The following is an 18,848-nucleotide window of genomic DNA, read 5'->3' as shown; positions in this document are numbered from 1 at the left end:
ACAGAGCTGAGAAGAGATAGCCTTTGTGGAGCCCAAGGACTGTATGGCTACATCTGAGATATTCTATGCCCCCTGTAGTTACAGGGTCCTCTGTGCGCCCTCAGCATGAGTTGGTTTCTGTGTCCTCAAGAACTGTTACTCCTCTAGAAGGGGTAACCATCATGTTTGTGTGTGCACATGTGTGTGCCCATGTGATCACTTATGTGCATGTATGTATATGTTTATGTGTATGTGGAGGCAAAAAGTCAACATCAGGCACTTTTCCCCCAGTCACTTTACTTTTTGAGACAGGGCCTCTCATTGACCTGGAATTCACCAATTCAGCTAGACTGGCTGGCCATTGAACTCTAGGAGTCATCGTGTCTGCCTTTCCAGCCCTGGGATTGCAGGTACGTGCTGTCACACACATCACTTTTTTGTGTGTGGATGTTGGGTTCTCATGTTTGTGTGGGGACTTTACTGACTGAGCCATCTCCTCAGCCCTGGAGGGCTGACATTTTCATATTGATGTCCACGTATCTTAAGGCCACTCTTGTTATTCAAACATCATAACACAACACAAGTATGCTAAGGAACCTACATAACACACACACACACACACACACACACACACACACACACACACACACACACACACACACATATCTGCAACCACTCCCCTTTACCCCTTGCTCCTGTTCCAAATGCCCTAGAAGCATCTGGTTGGTTTTTTGTTTGTTTGTTTGTTTGTTTTGAGAGCAGGGAACTGTGTCCAAAGGCATGCATATGTACATCCCACTGAAATGTCCCACACCAACCCTTCCAAACCTTTCCCCATATTTCTGTGACTCCTTTAGCACAACAGGTTGCTCTAATAATAAGGCTGTCCAGGAAGCTCTTTGTTGTAGGTATAAATTTACTGTGTAATTCAAATACTGGTTTCTGTTATCTGCCCCGCCCCCACTTCCCACCCCGCCCCCCATCTGGTTGCAATCCTTGTTCTTAGAATCTCCTGTCTCAATGTCCCCTGGTATGCCAATAAAGCAACTTACAGCCAATTGCTGAGCAGGGGAGAGAATAGGGCTGGACTTCCTGCCGGCCAGGGCAGGCGGGGTTAGAAGAGGAAGTAGGGGAGTCAGTCACAGGCAGAGGTCTAAAAGACTTCAGGAGGGAAGCTGGAGCAGGGAAAGCTACAAAATGCAAGTATCTTTGGAATAAACACTGGGAGGAAGCCAAATTAACATAGAAGGTTAATAACAGAGTGATGATTACTCATTTCTTTTGCTGAGAAGCTTTTTAAAATAATATAATAGAGTCTCAATTATTGGCATGAAAGCCAGGATAAGAAAGAAACTGAGAAATACACACACACACACACACACACACACACACACACACACACACACACATATATATATATCCAGAAACAACTGTAAAGCTTTGTAGAACACCCCACACCCCCACTCCCAGACCTCTCCCATTCCCCACTGTGTCTTAGATGAGGTCCAAACCTCTCTGGACCTTATTTCTTCCAAGAATGCTGCAGAGTGACAGAGCCTGTGGCTGTCTGAGCAGATACTAGTTCTCTTCTCAAGTAGATTCTTCCTGTATTGCCAGGCACAATGTCTCTCAACCACTGTGGGCCCTGCTGGATGAAATGGTGAACCACAGAGATTTTGCTGTCCTTGTGAAGGGGTTAAACTAAGCAAGGGTATAATAACAGCACTGTGCTTCAGAGCTCCTGAGATGGGAATCTGTCCTACTAAGACAGTGTGTGCAAGTCAGTCTCTCTCTCTCTCTCTCTCTCTCTCTCTCTCTCTCTCTCTCTCTCTCTCTCTGTACATATGCTCCTTGAGTTGAACATGCAATGTCCCTCACAGGTCACATGTTTGAACACCTGTTTCCCCAGCAGGTGGCACTGTTTAAGTGGTTATGAAGCCGTTAGAGGTGGCACCCAGCTGCCCTAAGTCCATATTGGTGGCAGGCCTTTGAGAGTTATGGTCCAGCCCAATTTTCTGTCCCGTCGTTGCTTCCTGGTTTGTTTGCTTTGTGAGGTACTCTGTTGCAGGCTCCTGCTGCTTGGCTGAGCAGGTCTTCTTGCTGGGGCTGTCCTGCCATGATGAACTGAGCACTCTGGCACCATGAGCTATGATCACCTTTCCTCCTCAAGGTTGTTTCTATCAGATATTTAGCTGCCCCTGTGAGAAAAGTCACAGTGTAGGACAGAGGCCTGGAGGGCACCATAATGTTTATTATGCTCACAGGAAGACAGCTCTCCCAGCTTAAATTCGAATGTGTTTTGTGGTTTCTTCTAAGTACCAAACTGAACTGTAATTACCGCTGTGCTTATTAAGAGGCAGAGGATTAAGTCATGAAAGCTATGTCCCTCTTCTGGGGGAGGGGGCTAGTTATCTTAGAGTTTCCTGTCTACTGCCCTTTATATTCTGTGCATGGACCCTCTGCTTCCACCATGGGAGACCCCAATACAAGAGATGCCAGTGTCTTGGACTTCATGGCCTCTACAAACATGAACCAGATACAATTCTGTTTTTTTGTAAATTACATAGATTTGGGTGTTGCGTTGCAGCTACAGCAAATGGGTGGTGGCAATGTGTGTTGTTTGTGACCTAGGGCTTTCAGGGCTTTGGTCCTTTTTAGCTACTATAGAGGAAGACTATTTGGTTTTCCTTTTGTCTGTTCAGATGGGCACATGCTAACAAATGATGCTGGTGGCCAAGGAAATTTTCTTTCCTCAGCCCCAAGGGGTTATGGGAAAGTCCTGGGGTAATCATAAGAAACAGGAAGTCACTATTTGCTCTGACCCCATGTAACTTGGCTAGAACACAGAACAACCATCCCACATGCTCTCTGTGTTCCTGTCCTTATGAGGAGGTCATTACGAGGACATCCAAGGTTGAAATGGCCATGCCATTATCAATACTTCTCTGTTGGCTCTTCCCCCGCCAGTGATCATCATGGCCAGTGATAGAGGCACTCAGGGCAGGTGATGGCACACTGTGTGAAATCCAGCACTGGAGGCAACCTCCAAATCAAAGAGCCTTTTCTTTCCCCCATTTTTTCTCTAATTGAGCCAGGAGCCAGTGACTGGTGGGTGGTCCCATCCTAAGGAAACAATTAGTCAGTCCTGGGGCTGGACAGGCAGGGCAGTCAGCCAGGATGCAATTTGTGGGGCTTCTATTGATGACAGCATCCCTGTGTTTGTGGGACATGTTTTGGAGCTATGACTCTGTGTCTCATGGCAAAGCCAAATGGAAAGTTGACCTATCTGGTCCCAAGTGAAGGAATAAAGAAAAACACTGGGCTCTGCTGTGGCCAGGGGTTTTGAAAACATCATCTTTTGGAAGAAAGAACTCTAAATGTTCCCAAACATGGATTCAAGCTCCAATGGGCAGTGGCCACAAGAGAAGTGCTACCCTAGCATTTCTCACTGTGCTGTTTCTGTAGAGAGGAGGAGGAGGAGGAGGCAGAAGCCTTCCAAGGAGAGGTCTGGTTTAGCTCTGTGAAGGACCATGGACTTGGATGTTGCCACTGGATTGATGGCCAACCTCTTCGAGAACTCCCTGTGGGTACTGGCCAGCATATATGTCTTTACTCCTGCACTTAGGTCAAGATGGAGCACCCTTAGGCCACTGAAGGTACACACAGCCCTGTAGTCTATCCCATGTGATAAGATAGTTCAGGAGGTGATGGATTTTTTTCCCATCAGAAGATTCTGGAGTGTGTGTGTATTCTGTATGCACATGAATATCTATCTATCTATCCATCTATCTATCTAGTAGAGACACATATGCATGTTTGATATATGTATTATAGATCTCTGTCTCTGTTGTCTATCATCTGCCTGCCTATCATCTGTCACTTACATCTTACCGTATCTATCATTTTTATCATCTACCATCTTCCTATCTATCGTCTCTCATCTACTTACTTATCCATTTACTATCTGCCTGTCTTTTTATCTAGGATCTATTTACCTACCATCTATTTTCCTATCTATCTATCTATCTATCTATCTATCTATCTATCTATCTATCTATCCCCCTCTTTTATCAATCATCAATTTCTTTTTACCTATCTATCACCTGCATATCTACCTACCAATGTATCTTAGTCACTGCTGTATTTCTATGAAGAGACACCATGAGCATGGCAACTCTTATAAAGGAAAGAATTTAACTGGAGCTGGCAGGGAGCACGATGGTATGGAGACAGCAGGAAGAGAGAAATACTGGACTTAGCTTGAACTTTTGAAACACCATGACCCACTCCCAGTGACACACTTCCTCCAACAAGGCCACACCCCCTAATTCCTCTCATGTAGCACCACTCCCTAATGACCAAGCATTCGAATACATGAGCCCATGAGGGCCATACCTATTCAAGCCACCAAACCATGTATTGAGAATGGTTGGTTTGAAGGAATTGGCTCACACTCTTGTGGAATCTTGGCACATCCTAAGTTCATGTGGTAGCCAGTCGTGTGGGCAGGTGGATGGGTGGGTGGGTGGGCAGGTATATGGGTGGGCAGGTGTATGGGTGGACTAGTGGGCAGGCTGGAGGTTCATAGTGGAGCTGACACTGAGGATGCAGATGTTTTTCCTGCTCAGTGGCCTCAGTCTTTATCTGGACTTTGGATTAACTGGATGAGGCTGATATACTTTGTGGCAAGCACTCTGATTTACTCAAAATCTACGGTTCAAACTACTCTTGTCTAAAAGGTATCTTCATTGAAGCCTATGGGTATTTGAGCACCGTGGCTCAGGGACATTAGTGTGTAAAGCTGGTTGCTGTGCTGTGTGACCCTGGGTAATCTTCCAGTCTACTTTTGAGCTTTTCTGTCCTTGGGCTTTATTTACTGTGGTGTTTTGAGGGCTATTCTCTGTTTTATATGAGGTCTTACTGCCACTAAAGGCCCCATCATCCAACTATTGGGTTCTTTCTGCCTTGATGGGGGTTGGGGTGAGAGTGGGAGGTGACAGCTATGGTTGTGTGCACACTGCCAGAGTGGAGCCCACAGGTACAATGAGCTGTGTTCAGTGCCACACCCAGCAGACCCGTAACTTCTAGCATGTACTTCATCTTGGACTGACTCCCTAAGCTGTGCTGTGAGGACTGAAGTGGGGCTCCCATGTTGTGCATAGCCAAAAACATTCCCCAAAGTCAGCTCCCCTGTGCAATGTTTTTAGAGCACCTAGAATACTTGCAAGGGTGTCAGTCCTGCCTCATGCTAAAGAGTTCAAAGGTCAGATCACTCTTCCAACACATTTCTCTCAACAAGTGGACACCTCTGACAGGGCGAGCAGACAGTTCTGGATGTCTGTGTCATAGATGGCATCCGCTCAGCTGAAGCTTGAGGCCCAGACCCCGTTGAACTTATGTCTGTGTGCTTGTTGCCTGTAGGGGCCAGAAGAGGGCGTCAGGTGGTTGGAACTGGAGTCGAAGGTGGTTGTGAACCACCATGTGGATCCTGGGAACCAAACATGGGTGTTCTGGAAGAGCAGCCAGTACTCCTAACCACTGAGTCATCTCTTTAGCTCCTGAAGCATCTATCCTTAATGATTCCTTTTGTAACTAAAGGGACCCAAGGATGTCCTAGGCATTGTGTTGGGTGCCTATAGCAGCGCTGTCTCCTCCACAGTTAGGGAAAAACTGTACTGTAGTAAAGCATGCTTGGCACGAAACATACCATACTTCTACCTTTACTATCCAGGGCAGTGAGGACAGCGCAGTGCAATGCGGCCATCACTATCACCGTCTTCAGAGCTGTTGCATCTTCCCTGTGCTCCCATGAAGCACAAACCCCATCTCACTCCGACTGGCAGCTCCCTAGCTCCTAGCAAAGGATGTATGACTGTTAATATTTTAGAGGTCTAGCTTGACTTAAAGGCTTAAACTCAAACCTTGAGCCACAAACTGGCCTCCCTAGACTGCCTGTTCTGCCTGCTTCTAAAGGTGCAACTTCTTGGTCTTTCTCAGTAAGATGGCAACGGCACTGGGTACCCATGTAGACCCAGAGAGAAGTTGGAAAAGCTTCCTTGATTTGTGTTTTACCTACAATACTTGTATATATTTCTGGGATACAACGTGTATGTACACATATGCATGCACACACACATGCGCGCGCACACACACATACAGAGAAACAGACACACACTGATCATGAGATTGTGCACAACTTTTGAGAGGACTAACTAGTCCATACACTCAAATCCCCCAGATCAGTGCCTGGTGTAGGGTAAGCACTGGGGTTTTCCTGTTGTAGTTATGTAATGCTAGCCCCCGTAAACCCAGTTTCAACTGCCAAACACACACATACACACTAGGTCCTGAGGGGTTTGGGGTCAGGGCCTTGGCATGCTAGCCCTGGGCTTGGGGCTCAGCAGGAGGAATGAATGAATGAATGGTGTCTTTTGTTGCTTCCCCTCCTGATTCGGAGGGACCCATGGGGTCTATCTACAGCTGCAGGCAGAGCAAGCCACCGATCCCTACCCCCCCCCCCCCCAAACCTTCCCAGCTGGCCCAGAGTCCTGGAGTCCCTTCTCCTATAGCTCCTGCAAGCTACCTCTTTTGAGAAGCCAAGCTCCCTCCCTTGGGACACATTTTGAGTGTTTTGGCTTCTGGCCTTCCAGGAAGCCCCATAGCCAGGACACACCCAGGGCAGGAAGCAGAGAGAAAAATCTACATCTTTGACCAAAAGCCTGGGCATAGACCACTGCAGAAACTGGCACGACCCCTCCAGGTTGTTGGCATGGTGAGCCACGCTAAGTACGGCCTCTGGGTTCTATAAACATCTTATTTGAATGGTTCCTTTCTTCCCTCAGGGGAAGGCATAGTTTTAGAGATTGGGGTTTGCTGGTGGTTTAAGTAAGGAATAAGGAAGGGTCAAAAGAGCATTGTACAGAAGGCTTCTACAGCCGACATTTTCTCTTTACAGTCATCCTGATGGGTATAAAATCCTCAGACTATACCCCAACTCTGAGTGAGGAGAGGTGGTGTGTCAGATCAGCTTCTGACCCCTGGCAAGAGGTTAAGGTGGTGTGGACACAAAGCCCAAACTCCTCATGTTGTGAGAATCTCCGAGCTGTTCTCCCTCACTGGGGAGACCCATGTGTGTGTAAACTCTCCCAGGCCCTGGATACATAGCATGAGTGTGACAATGGTGTTTTATGAATTGAGCTTAATGCACTGCATAGAAGATGTAAGGCCCTGGCCTGATGAGATGGCTTGTGGACAAAGTGCTTGCCGTGTAAGCATAAGGACCCGTGTTCAATGCCCGGAACCTACGTGAAAAAAGAAAAAGCCAGGCACTGAAGACACACATGTGTGACCCCAGTACTGGGGAAGTGGAGACAGGTGAATCCCTCGAGCCAGGCTTGCCTGTCAGCCAGCATAGCCTAATTGGAAAGCCACACCCCAGCAAGAAACAAATAACCTCCCCCTCAGATAAAAAAAATGTGGGAGTAGTGAGGTGGCTCAGCAGATAAAGAGTCACTTCTCTCCACGCCCCGATAACCTGAATTTCATCCCCAGAACCTTACAGGTTGCCCTCTGTTCTCCACACATGCACTATGATGTGTAACGCACTCTCTCATGCACAACTAACTAAATAAATGTAAAAAACCCACTGAGGAGGAATGACAACCAGGGTTGTTCTCTGACCCACGCACACGTGCACATGCATGTATGTGCAACACACACAAACACACAGAAGAAGAATGGAGCTTCTGTAGATCTCTGATTTATACACACATGCACTTGCATGCACATGCAAAACACACACACACACACATGCACACACACACAGCACAGGAAGGATAAATCTTCTATAGATCTCTGATACCTGGCCTGTTCCCCAGTGCGGATCCAGCATGAGAAGGGGAGCGGGTGGTTCTGACAGGGCTAAGTGGCTCCTTGGGGGAAGTGAATGGCTGGGGACAGCTTTGTGGGATTCTGGCAGGCAAGAGGCAGAAGCTCACCAAGGTCTATGTTCTCATTGTGCTGACAGGTCTCCCAGATAATCTCAGATGCACGCCAATCCCAGGTAATCTGGAGCAGATGCAAGCCTGTTTGGACATGCTGACCACCCCAGCCCTTCCTCTCGCTAGTGACTAGGATTCTATAGTTACAAGATAGGATGCCCATGGAGGGGGCGATGGCGACTGCATCTCTTTTGGAAGAGGTTTCCTAGTCAGATGAAAGCACTCCAGAGATAGCCCCTTCTGAAGAGGAGATGGGGAGGGGTCAAGATGACAAAGAGACGGGGCAAGAACAGCAGTAAGATCTTGTTATTGAGGCCATGTGAAAGCATCATGCTTTGGGGGCGGGGTCATTTCCCAATCCCAAACAGCAAGAAAAAGTTCCTCTGTTTTATATATGAAGAACTGACATAGAGGACTTACTGTACACACACACACACACACACACACACACACACACACACACACGTTTTCCCCTGTTCATGATACCCCCTTGAGCCTCTAAAAATCCTTATAAACCAGGCAGGAATACAGGGGAAACACACTCCATTGGATGTTGCCTTTGGCAGTTGGGAAACTCTTCCTGCCCTGCCTGGTTCACATCGCAGCTGTAGTCTTCCACAAACATGTAACTTGAGGGCACCGTGGAGCTATGCTGCAAATCGTTTTAATGGAAGAATGAGCAGTTCAGATATTGTAGGGTTACTAAGTTCCAAACTATGAAAATACCTCCAGGGGAGTCTTGCAATACCAAGACGCCAACAGTGGAAGCAATTTATAAACCCTTATGTTGACTGAACATATACACACACAACACGCACCAGGATGTGCAGTGAAATTGTGTTTTGAAATGCAGAGTTCTTAATCACAGGGGATAGCCACCCATGCAAGGGAGATGAGTTTCAACTACAGGGCTGCCCATGCAGTTCCTGCTTTATCTCAGTGTGCCACAAACAGTCTTACCATTTTCTTTTTCTGTAAGGTACAATGCTGCCAAGCAGAGTGACTAGAACTGTAACGCCAGCAGACAATATTTACTCTAGGAAACCAGACTTAAGTTTTAAATAAAATAGGCTTAACAAAAACAATAACAAGATCTGATCTAGGGGACTCTTAAAAAAATAATAATGGTTTGGCACAGAAGAGACCCTGCTCCAGGGAATAACATTAGCCTCGATGGTGAGATCAAGTTACAGAAAATTAAACATTATAGTCTTAGGCATGGAGAGCACCGAAGGCAAGAGAGGCCAGTGGATCCGGGTTCACGTCCTCAGCAATAGCACAAGTGCTCACGAGACTGTATGCTGCAATATAAGACACAAAAGAAAAGGTCTTATTGAGTGTCTGTCTTTGGGGCTGGTGAGTGATAGGAAAGCACACCCCTAGTTTCTTCTCTTTTCTTTTCTTCTTGAGGGCTTCTCAAATCAGATCTTCCTAGACCTCCTCATGTCTGATGTACCCCCAAAGGCCAGCAGGCTCAGGCCATGTATTGTAATGGATTCTATTTAATTTTATGTTTTGCATAGAGTTGAGACCACACAAAATTGCATCAGTGGCAAGGCCAGAAGGACAGATTGGAGGACTGCTTCATCAGGAGTACAGCTGGAGTCAAGTTCAGACTTCCTCTCCGGAGAGACTGATGGCACCCAGCACGTGTGGGTTATAGAAATGGCAAAGATGTGATTCAGATTTACCAGGATTATGTGACCAATACCTTCCACCATGAAGATTTGTGGCTAAGGTTTTTGGGGGACTCCATGTCAGCTCTCTTTGAGACCAGAGGTGACAGAGATTGGGTACCACTCACCAGTTAGCTCCCCTTACATTCCTGAAGACTTTTGGGTTGAACAGGAACCTCTTGGTTCCTAAGGGAAGCCCATTCCAGTAAAAATGAAGAGAAGTCCACATGAGAGGCAGCTAAGAGCAGGCTGGGTAACATAGGCAGCAGAGAATGGGGACTTGTATCCCCAAGCGAAGAAATACCTGGAGCCAGAGGCTAGAAGATGCCAGTTGTTGGAAGATGCATGGCACAGATGTTCCCACAGTTCCTTAGGAATAGTGAGGTGGGCATCTTGGCTTTGGACTTCTGGTCTCCTAAGGAGCAAACATAAACCTGTTGCTGTTGTTGTTGTTGTTGTGGTTGTTTCTTCTTCTTCTTCTTCTTCTTCTTCTTCTTCTTCTTCTTCTTCTTCTTCTTCTTTTTTGTTTTTTCCTTTCAAGTCAGGGCTTCTCTGTGTAGCCTTGGCTGTCCTGGAACTCACTCTATAGACCAGGCAAGCCAGGAACTCAGAGATCCACCTGCCTCTGCCTCCCAAGTGCTAAGATTTCTGTTCTTTTAAGCCATGAAGTTTGTGGGGGACATTTAATGATTTAAGGGAATTAAGGACCAACCGTTCAACCCCAAGAACCTCTTTTCTTCATCTGAGAAAAATGGAGCCAGTTGTACTACCTCTCTTATGTCCCACAGTAATTACAGCAGTAAAGTGCCACATACATCTTTTGAACCCAGGAGCAATGTTTGAAAGACTTTTCGAAACACCACCGTTTTCACTAATTGTTAACATAAGAAAAACACTTAGAAAAAGATTTAAGAGCTGAATTTATTTATAACTCTCAAAATAGCCACTATTCCATTCTGGGTCACTGCTATGTCCTTTCAGCAAGTCTGATATACATGTTTGATTTCAGAATTTGAATTATTTCTTTTCTTAGCCTTTGATATCAGCTTGTTTTTCTTGTGCCACAGTCTCCCTCCCTGGGTGATGAGAGCACAGGGGCCACCATGAGGGTTGGAGGGCTCAGCTCATGGGAAGCAATTAAGACCCAGAGTCCAGCACACTGTGTATAAGTGATAGGAGGAGGAGGAGGAGGAGGAGGAGGAGAAGGAGGAGGAAGGCGGTTGCTGGGCTGAGTGTCCCACCAGGATTTGGCACAGAGCTTGGCATATAATGCCAGATAAAGGACCCATTCTTATTGACCTCTCGAGAAGGAACGTTTCTTCCCTGTCTGTGGAAACTTTGCAACCAATTTCCCCCTCATCTGCAAGCCTTTCTGCCCTTCCAGGCCTAGCTCAAGCCCCCTCTCTCCAAAGAAGCCCTCACTAATGCCAGGTGTGGACTTATGTCTCCCCTTGGCCCAGGTTCACCTCCTATCATCAAAGCCTCCCACATGAAATCAAACTCTATCTTAGTCAGCTGTGTTTTCAGTTCCTGACCCAATGTAAGTATTTAGAAAACATTGCCTGAACAATGCTGAGAGGAGAGGGAGCAGATGTTCAAAGCCACTAGGGACTCTCTGGCCTTTTGGGGAGGGGCAGGCAAGTGGCTCTGCTATCCCCAAGGATCCTGGGATTCCTTCTAACAGCAAAAATCACAGCAATAGTCTTTGTTGGTGCGGTTATTACTTTCATATGCATATTAGTCAAGTATTCTGTGATAAGGCTTCAAAACAAACATCTTGGATCCAGCTGGCACACATCTCTCTTGCCTGAGCATGCAACTCTGCTTCTGGGGACACACGGGTTCCGGTCTGCACCTTGGGCCCTTCCTTCTTGGAAGAGGTTGCTCAGGGCCAGCTCTTCTTGCATGGAGAGTAGGAATGAAAGGACATAAAGGTCATCTCTTGAGGCCTCTTTCAGAACTGACAGTCACCTCACATTCACGGGAGGTCGGGGAGAGAAGGAAGAGCTGTAAGGTGGCTGCCCACACAGCAATTCAGGGTTCAAGTCAACAGCACATGCTCTGTCATGCTTCCTGTGTTCCAGAGATTAGCATCAATCCCCTTATAGTGCCCATTGTGAGCCCTGGGAGGGTAGATGTGTTATTAGCCCCATTGCACATACAGAGGAACTGAGGCCCAGAAGAGGCTATATGACCTATTCAAATCCATCCCCTAGAATGGGGGGAAAAAGACTCTCAGCACTGTCTGCGTTTCTCCTCCTGACTCTTGAGGTATCTCCTATATCCTGCATTCAGCCCTGGGTCTGGTGTAACCTGGCCACACCACTGAAGCTCATTGGCCCAAGGAAGAGTATGTGGCTTATCTGTCAGTAATTTCCTGCCAGGCATTCTTGCTTCTTTTATACATATTATCAGACAAGCTTACAGCAACCCGGGCATCACCCCATTCCACAGATGAGAACCCCAGGAGTGGCGCACAAATACCAGGTATATAGCCTTCCAGAATGAGAACAATTGGACTTGAAGCAATTATCAGTCAGGTATGGGTAGAGCCGGCTCCCATCCCCCCCCCCCCCCCCCCCCCCCCCCGCGCCTGAGAAATTAAGTTATGTTGGTCAAAAAGAAGGTGGGGTGTCGAGCAGAGGGATGGAAATAGTCTAAGAAGACTGAGAAAAGAGCCTTTGCCTTCCTAGTCCGCACAGAGGTTCCCAGCGCCCAGCAGGTGGCAGGATGTGGCCAGAGATGCCCGTCCCCAGGAAGCCTGGACCAGCAGCTTGCGCTACCAGGTAATGACAGTTTCCCGGGGAGTTCGTGGCACCCACTCTCTAGCTCTTGCAAGTCTCGGGTCCTTGGGCATCTCTGTCTCTGGAGACCCCTCCCCCCTTCTACAGGCACTCCCCAGCTGCTACTGGAGTCCAGATCCAGACGAGAACCCCGCCCCTAAATCAGCCGCCAAGCCTCACAGTATGGGGGAATCTCGAGGACCCGGAGAGTCAATTTCCAAAAAAAAATGGATGTTAAAAAAAAAAAAAAAAAAAGTAAATGACAGTCTTGTAGGCCTCAGTTTCTCCATGTACAAGGAGAGGTTACATTAGATCTCGCTGGTCTGGGCTCTCCTTGCACTCATTAAACATCCCGGAAAACAAAGAAGCATGTGGAGGAGCCAGTGGGTGACCGCAGTTCTGAGCCAACGCGAACTGTCAAAAACTGCGGGTGGGGAGTCCCAGCAATCCAGCAGCTCCAGGGAGGCCCCTTCCCTCGGAGTCCCCGCCCACCCGACTGTGAAATGGGGTGGTGGCTTATAACTCTTGACTGAGATCCGGGTCCACGCCCCCTCCTCCCCCTGCAAGCCCTCCCTCTCTTCCTTTCTCCCCTCTTCCTCCTTAGGTCTCACCGTCGTTGTGAGCTGCGCTGCACGGTGGTCTGCGCTCAGCAAGTCTCCAGGTTTCCATCCGTGTATTGTGCGTCATGGAGAGAGCAGCGTGAGAGCTCAGGGGGAGCGGTGACCACAGCTGGGGGACCCCCGGAGGAGGCGGTGGCCACACGGTCCCACTCCTGCCCTGCAATCGGCCCCCTCCACACAAGCTACAACCCTGGCTGGCTGCTCTCACCTCAGCTTGCATCCTGCATCCCTGGGCTCTCATCCCGCGCGCGGCATCCCGCGAGCATCCTGCATCCTTTATTCTTGTGAAAATCCTGCATCTGACATCCGAGCGAGCGGAGAGGCCGGGCATGTAGTAACAGCGGTAGCTGCGGAATATGGGCGGGAACCACTCCCACAAGCTCCCAGTGTTTGATGAGAATGAAGAAGGTAAGAGCCTCCCTAACCGGAGCCTGCCACTCCCCACATCCCAGGGGCATCCCTTCCTTCTGCCACCCTTCACTGAACGCCTGCTAAGTGCAGCGCAAGGATGGGCACCCGCGTCTCCGCACTGGCCTGCCACCCCACACTGGCTGTGCACCCGCCCAGTGCTAAGCTTAGAGCTCCTACCTGGTCACCTCTTTGGCTCCAGTGCCCTGTAGAAGATCAGATCATGCTGAGCCCAGAGTTAGGACAGAAGACTGGGAGATAAAAAGGGGACTGAAGCTATTACTTGAGGAGGCTGGGGGGGGGGAGGGCGTCACAGGGAACACCTTGTTTCACAGTAGAGTAGGGGGGCGTTGCTCAGCATCCCAAGACTCTGAAGTGGCCTTCAGAGCTTGAGGTTGACAGAGGTGGCCTACTGGGTGGAACTGCACTCTGTGTGTGTGTGTGTGTGTGTGTGTGTGTGTGTGTATGTGTGAGAGAGAGAGAGAGGGGGGGGGGAGAGGGAGAGGGCGGGAGAGAGAGCCCCTCCTATTTGGGCTTATGTACAAGCATGTGTCTCTGTTCACTCAAAATGGCATAAGGAAACTTTTTGGCTAAAGTCAGTGGCTCTGAGGAAGGAGTTCTGCTTGGGGCCAGCTTCTTAGTGGGTAATGTTGTCAACTGTCCATCTTGTATAGGTGCCAGGTCTGGGGAGTCCTTGCAGCTAATGGTGGCAGAGCTTGGTATACTGGTATATGGCTGAGCAGAGGTTTAAGTAATTTTCTTCGCGTTTACTTTCATTATTGAATGTCCTGGGACTCAACCCCTCTGAATTGTTTCCCCATCCATGTGAAGGTTCCTAATCAGGTTGTTGGGAACTCAAGCATTAGTCACATGTGGGAAGTGCCTTACACACACACACATCAGTTGATAACCTTCTGTGTAATAATACATGCTGGCTTCTCTCTGCCTGTCTACTCCACTGTGGCCCAAATTACAGTTCAGACATCCTGAGGCTTCTTTGGTGCCAGCCCCTGTGCTGGGCTTACTCAGTCCTTCAAGATCCCAATGGAAGAGGTGTTTTTCTTGTGACTGTTTTGTAGGAAGGAGGGACGGAGAGATAGATAGATAGATAGATAGATAGATAGATAGATAGATAGAAAGAAAGGGGGACACCAGTGATAGACTGTACCTGGCAGAGCTGGGTCTGAGGCTGGGCACTCTGAGCTCATCTCTTGTACAAGGTACAAGTTTGGTCCCTCAGATCACCATTTCTAGAACCACCAAGGCTATGAGTGGCCCTCTCAGAAGGTGAGAGCCCACCTAGGCAGGCCAACAAGGTGGTCCTGCCTTGCAGGAGCCTGAGTCTGGTGGCTCGGAATGAACATCCTTGGCGATAGGCAGGGAGAGTTCGCCACGGCCAGGGGTTGCTTAGAAACCTCGGACTTCTTGGTCTTCAGACTGAAGTGGACTAGTAGAATTCAGGGGGCACCAGTTCAGAGACAGTGGGAGCTCTCTATGTGCCAGAGGGAGTTAGGGCTTTTGTGTAAAGTTGTCCCTGTTTAGGGTTTCCTGGGTATAGCCTGGGTCAAGGTCATCCTATACATTTCTTAGCATCTCCCTGTCTTCTTAAAACCACTCGATAAGTTGAATTTTAGATTTACATATCAAGTTTTCATCAGCAGAGTCTAAGAGAATCCTGGCATTAGTTCTCTGCTTTGAAGCACACCTCTACAGGGGACACCTGCATTTGTTAACAATCAGCACTCAAATCATATCCAGTGTCTCCTCTGCCACAGTGAAATTTAAATTCACCTTAATCACATCCCCAAAGAGCTGTGTATTAATATGTCTCTGTGTGGCAGATTATAGACTTCCAAATAAAATAACTCTTTGAATTAAATAAAAGGTTTCCTTATGCACTTAGCCTATTTCTATTTTTATTTTTTTAATTTTTAGTTTTATAATTAGTCTTATTTGATGTTGTCCTTTATCATTCCCACCTTACAAAAAAATACCAAATATGGTCAGTAAAACCATTCCCCTATGTAATGCCTATGTATTTTAATTTTGCAGATAAAGCATCCCTTTCTTGCATCCTTTATTCACAGAAGGGATTTGCCACCTTTGTGGCAATGGTTCCACCCATGCTTTAGCTGCCCTAAAATATTTACTGTAGCCAGTGTTTTAGTTTTTCTGTCTTGGTTCTCCATCCAGATTCTACTGAACCTGAGTGAGCCACCTGTTTTGGTGAGGGTTGAGGAACAGGGCTGGGACTCTTCAGTCCAGTGGAGCACAGACACATGACTTTACAGCCATGTCCACATATTTCCTGGCATTCTTCCAGTTCATGTATTTCATAGGTATTTACAGATGACATTTCCCACGCCTCCTCCATGCTGAAGGCCAGAGGTGACAGCATGGTAGAAGGGCCCTAACGCTGGGAGAACATTCTCCTTTACACTTGAGACTTGCAGAAGTGGCAGCAATTTTCTGGGGGAAAGGCATTTCCAAGGATGGGGATATAATGTACAAAGGCAGTTGGTAAAGAGAAAGTACAGTTCATTTGGGGCTCTGGCAGGGCCTTTGGTGCACCTGAGGGAGGTGAAGCTATAAGGTGCTATGAATGGCCCCTGAATGCCAGGCCAGCCTCAAAGGGCCCTGGGCCATGTGGGGTGTGTGGAGTCAATCTTCCAGAAATTCTGGAGCTACTGGAGGGTTTTAGGCAGGGGATAATGTGGGTCAGTGAACAAGCATGTTCCCTCAGGTGGGTGAGGTGCTAACTCCTGAACAGGCCTGATTTTAAGGACTCAAATGCTAAAGCACAGCAGGACATTTGCTGCCGTTAACTGTTCTCCATTCTCATGGTGGGCACGGGGTTTCCTGTGTTCTGATCACAGCTGTCATGCTAACACCATCAGCAAGAAGCCCAAAAGAGTATGTTCATGTTCCAGGAAGAATGGCTGTACCAAGGAATTGGCAGTGTATTTTTCTTAGTGTGTTTACTGTGGTGGCATCTGAGGTAAGGTGGAAAATGGTACATTCTCCACCTGAGCCTCCTTGAGCAAATGACGTAAAACCAACAGGAAGTGTTTGTGCTGGAGCTAACTGGCTTGGTCTACTTGGCCCCTTCTGTGTCTGCTTCAGCTCTGGTCCTGGCTAGCACTTAGATTAGCAGCCCGCCCTCCTGACTGCAGCCGTCATCTCTTCACCTGGGTTCAGCAGGCAGGGACATCTTGCTCTAGGAGGGCCACACTGCATCTGTTTATTTTCTCTCTGTCTCCCTCTCTCTGGTCCTAGGGGCAAGTCACATGAAGATTAGGATGAAAGCAAAGTCCTTGTATATGTCCACTTGGACCTGCCCTCTGGGCTTTCACTCCTCTATTACCCCAGGCCACTTTGGCCTTGGCCCATGTTTCCCTCTGCCACATCGCTCAGATCTTCATGAGGACTTCATCCACCTTCCTCTTTGTGGTGGCACTCTCTACCCCTCCCTTGATTCATTTTCTTTCTACCAAACATCACTACCCACCATACTCTGTACATGATTATTTTCTTAAGTGCCATCCATGCTGGCTTTCTGTCACTGTGACAAATATACTTAGGCTGAATAACTAACTTATAAAGACAGTCTGTTTTAATTCACAGTTGTTGAGGGTTTGGACCTTCATCACTTGGCTCTGTTGTTTTTGGCCTGTGGTGGGACAGCATCATGGTCATAGCAAAGGCATGTGGTTGGAGAAGTGACATCCAGGAGGTTAGAAAGAGACAGGAGGAAGCTAGCGTTACAGGATGCCTTCAAAGGCATGTCACCATGTCATTACTTCCTATGTCTGAATCAAAATCCATTTACTCATTTCTTGAGAAAGGCCAACGAACTGAGGACAGATCATGAGTTAAGCACATAGATTTACTAGATTAAGTCAGCTGGACATTAGGACGTATCTCAGAGAACTTGGCAGCTGATTGTCTCATTAATTGTCTGTGATAAAACAGCCGACAAGCAACTTAATGGAGGAAGGGCTTATTCTGGGTCACAGTCTGAGGGGCCCAGTCATGGGAAGAAAAGCATGGCAGTGGTTCAGGAGGCTGCCGGTTGCATTGCATCAGCAGGTTAAGAAGCAGAGAGTGAACAGGTAGCGGGTTGTTTCTATAAACCGTAAAGCCCACCGTGTTATGACCTACTTCCTCTAGCAAGGCACCACCTCCAAAAGATTCCATAGCTTTCCCAAATGGTGACACCAGCTGAGGACCGAGTGCTCGAAAGCACGAGACTGTGGAGGATCATTTCACATGTAGCCCTCGGCCCTGCTGATCTTACTCTTGAAGGTGACAGTGCATGTTGGGATAAGTCAAATTATACCACTATTTTAAATGAATGATGAATGCTGGTCGGAGAGGCACAGGGACTTTATAGCAGAGAGTGGCAACCTGTGTGGCTGCACCTTTATCAGGTCCTTTCTCCAAAGGGTTCTACCTCCTCTTGGGGGCACAGGTTGGTAACCAAGTCTTTAACACATAAGCCTCTTGGGATATTTTGCATCCAAACCACAGTACTATGGGGCTTCTACACCATTGCAAGGACAGTAAGAAGGAAACTGAAGGTTGGACTCATCAAGAGTTAGAGCTCTGTTGCGATAGGAATGTCATGAGAATTTCAATGACCAAGGCCTAAAAAAATACCTGGGATAAAATTGAGATGCTAACAAACTCTGGGCAAGCGAATGAATGTCAATCTCTTCGGCCACAGCTGGGTGCAGTTTCTCAGGTAGTCTGGAACCTTCCTTCATGTGTCTTCTGCTTTTCTCTGTAGGCTCTATGCTAGGACAGGCTTTCTTCTCATGGAAGCCACCAGCCTCAATACTCTACATGGAGGGCGGAGTGTGTATTGCTCATGTTGCTGAGGTGCCTCAGATTGGTTCCTATTGAGACTTGGACCATTTCTATAAGCAGGGAGATCTGAAGTCCTAATCAGCCAGCCCGGATTGTTCGGGCCTTGCTTGGATACTGAGTGGAGTCACCTCTACTTGAGGCACTTAGACTCTGGGGCATGTAGAAAAAAAATCCCAAGGAATACCAGAATATCAACAGGAGCAGGGCAAGTGGATCCTGCCGTGAATCCAAACAGTGTTCCAACAGCGATGACACTGATAGCCACAACCAATCTTTTTTTTTTTTTTTTAATTTATTTATTCTTGTTACATCTCAATGTTTATCCCATTCCTTGTATCCTCCCATTCCTCCCCCCCCCCCATTTTCCCATTATTCCCCTCCCCTATGACTGTTCCTGAGGGGGATTACGTCCCCCTGTATATTCTCATAGGGTATCAAGTCTCTTCTTGGCTACTTGCTGTCCTTCCTCTGAGTGCCACCAGGTCTCCCTTATATCTGCATACTAGCCCAAGG

General features: G+C 47.7%; 1 protein-coding gene across 1 annotated transcript in view; it reads left to right on the top strand.

Annotated features, from left to right (window-relative positions):
- The first annotated feature begins 13,407 nt into the window (after nucleotides 1–13,407).
- The window catches only part of Stk32b (serine/threonine kinase 32B), a 242,359-nt gene continuing 236,918 nt past the window's right edge, over nucleotides 13,408–18,848 (top strand). Inside the window, exon 1 of the mRNA XM_051165037.1 lies at nucleotides 13,408–13,466. Within this exon, the coding sequence (XP_051020994.1) occupies nucleotides 13,415–13,466 (52 nt within the window). The 5' untranslated portion in view covers nucleotides 13,408–13,414. The remainder of the gene's footprint in view (nucleotides 13,467–18,848) is intronic.

The sequence above is a fragment of the Acomys russatus genome, chromosome 22 (assembly GCF_903995435.1).
Source record: "Acomys russatus chromosome 22, mAcoRus1.1, whole genome shotgun sequence".
Taxonomy (NCBI): domain Eukaryota; kingdom Metazoa; phylum Chordata; class Mammalia; order Rodentia; family Muridae; genus Acomys; species Acomys russatus.
Note: the sequence above shows the minus strand (reverse complement) of the source record. Positions and strands in the feature narration are given on the sequence as shown.